Raw genomic sequence first — 1,835 nt, forward strand, 5'->3', positions numbered from 1 at the left:
ACCGACCGCCAACTCTTGTGCTACTCTTATACCAACGAATAATGGGATTGGCCGTCACATTATAACGCCCCACGGCTGAAAGAGCGAGCATGTTTAGTTGGACGAGGATTCGAACCTGCGACCCTTAGATTGCCAGTCGAGTGCCTTAACCACATTGGTATGCTAGAAGCATAATTTGTTCGCAGCTTGTTCAGTTCTAATATTCAATATGTAAACCTTTTTTGCCACCGTAAAGGTTTGATCAAACCAGAGGGTTATTATTTGTACACTGGAAGCTGCTTACTTTCACTTTGTAAATTATGTATGACAACTTTGTTTATATATTTTAATTTTAATAACAGATAAAGTATGTTAAACAATTTTGAAATAAAATTTCACAACAAGATGCATTGACCTAAGCACCTCTTAATGATTGAGTTATAAAATTAGTTCATTTTTTTAACTGAATGTTTTTTTAATGTGAATATTCAAATGGTATAAGACGAACAATAGCAGATAAAAGTGATATAACTCCTCGCTCTATCTACAGTTTTTCATTTTTTATCGTTTAGTTTAACGATCATTGCATTCAATACGCACGTCTTTTAGTAATCCTACGATTAATAATATCCTTGATTTTCACAGTCACAATATTGAATTTCAACTAAAATTACGTTAGATAAGATGACTACAAATAAACTATACATTAACGTTTTTCAAATAAATGACACAAAATGATTGGCGCTTCAAAAATGTTTGAAGCTTTAAAGATTATTATAATTTTTGAATCTATTTTTCGCAAGGAATAGCTAAGTTTCGAACTATTTATAATTTCCACATTATATGTCACAGTTATAAAGTTATATTTCTTTTTTTGAACTTCTGTAATATTTTCTATTAATTTATGAAATAAATCGTATAATCAATAAAATTAAATACAAAGCTGTGCTAAAACCCATAGTTATTAAAATAGTCTGATATTACTGGGCACGTATACATAAACTGTAAATAAGTCTTACTTACCCGGATGGATGGTAGTCGGATGGGTGATACCTTCATCTCTGATGCTAGTAGGATCAACGTGTAGGTACGAAATAAATGATCATTCATCTCTGCAATCACAGCTTGAGTTCTGTTCACTGTTTCAAAATAAACGTGCTAAATAACTCCATAAAAATTATTCAGAAATATTATGTAAAATCAGAAAAATAATTTAGTTGCTATGATCCTTTATCTGATTATCGTTACACACTGATCACTGTATAGAATATCCTATTATGGAGTCCTGTTACAGCTTTTTTTGTCAGTACGTAGTCCAGATAGCGTTGTGCCATCTCTGTTTTCTAATTACTAAACACAGGGAGGCAGCTGGTCGCCAGTAACGTCTTAACATTTAAAGACTAGGTCTACTTATTTATTATTTAAAGTATCTACTCGACAATATAGAATAGACCTACCGCTTATTATCTGTTCGGCGCTTTAGCAACAGTGCAAATAAACGTAAGCCCAATTTAGTTTTAATAATTTAGTACGAATCTGCACAATCTAAGAAAATCGATCCAAGTTTACCACCGTAACTCCAAAATATCTAAAAGATAATTAAAAACTCCACAATAAATTAGAAAGAATATGATTTGGGCCTTAATTAAAAAAAAACAAGATTCCAACAGCTTCGGCTCGGCATGGCCAGGTGGTTAGGGCGCTCGACTCGCAATCTGACGGTCGCGGATTCGAATCCCCGTCCCACCAAACATGCTCACCCTTTCAGCCGTGGGGCGTTATAATGTGACGGTCAATCCCAATATTCGTTGTTAAAAGAGTAGCCCAAGAGTTGGCGGTGGGTGGTGATGACTAGC

General features: G+C 34.1%; 1 protein-coding gene across 1 annotated transcript in view; it reads right to left on the reverse strand.

Moving 5' to 3' along the window:
* Positions 1-1,835, reverse strand: part of LOC106464561 — a 28,315-nt gene that overhangs the window by 4,098 nt on the left and 22,382 nt on the right. Inside the window, exon 14 of the mRNA XM_022392805.1 lies at positions 977-1,118. Within this exon, the coding sequence (XP_022248513.1) occupies positions 977-1,118 (142 nt within the window). The remainder of the gene's footprint in view (positions 1-976; positions 1,119-1,835) is intronic.

Source organism: Limulus polyphemus, unplaced genomic scaffold (assembly GCF_000517525.1).
Source record: "Limulus polyphemus unplaced genomic scaffold, Limulus_polyphemus-2.1.2 Scaffold61, whole genome shotgun sequence".
Taxonomy (NCBI): domain Eukaryota; kingdom Metazoa; phylum Arthropoda; class Merostomata; order Xiphosura; family Limulidae; genus Limulus; species Limulus polyphemus.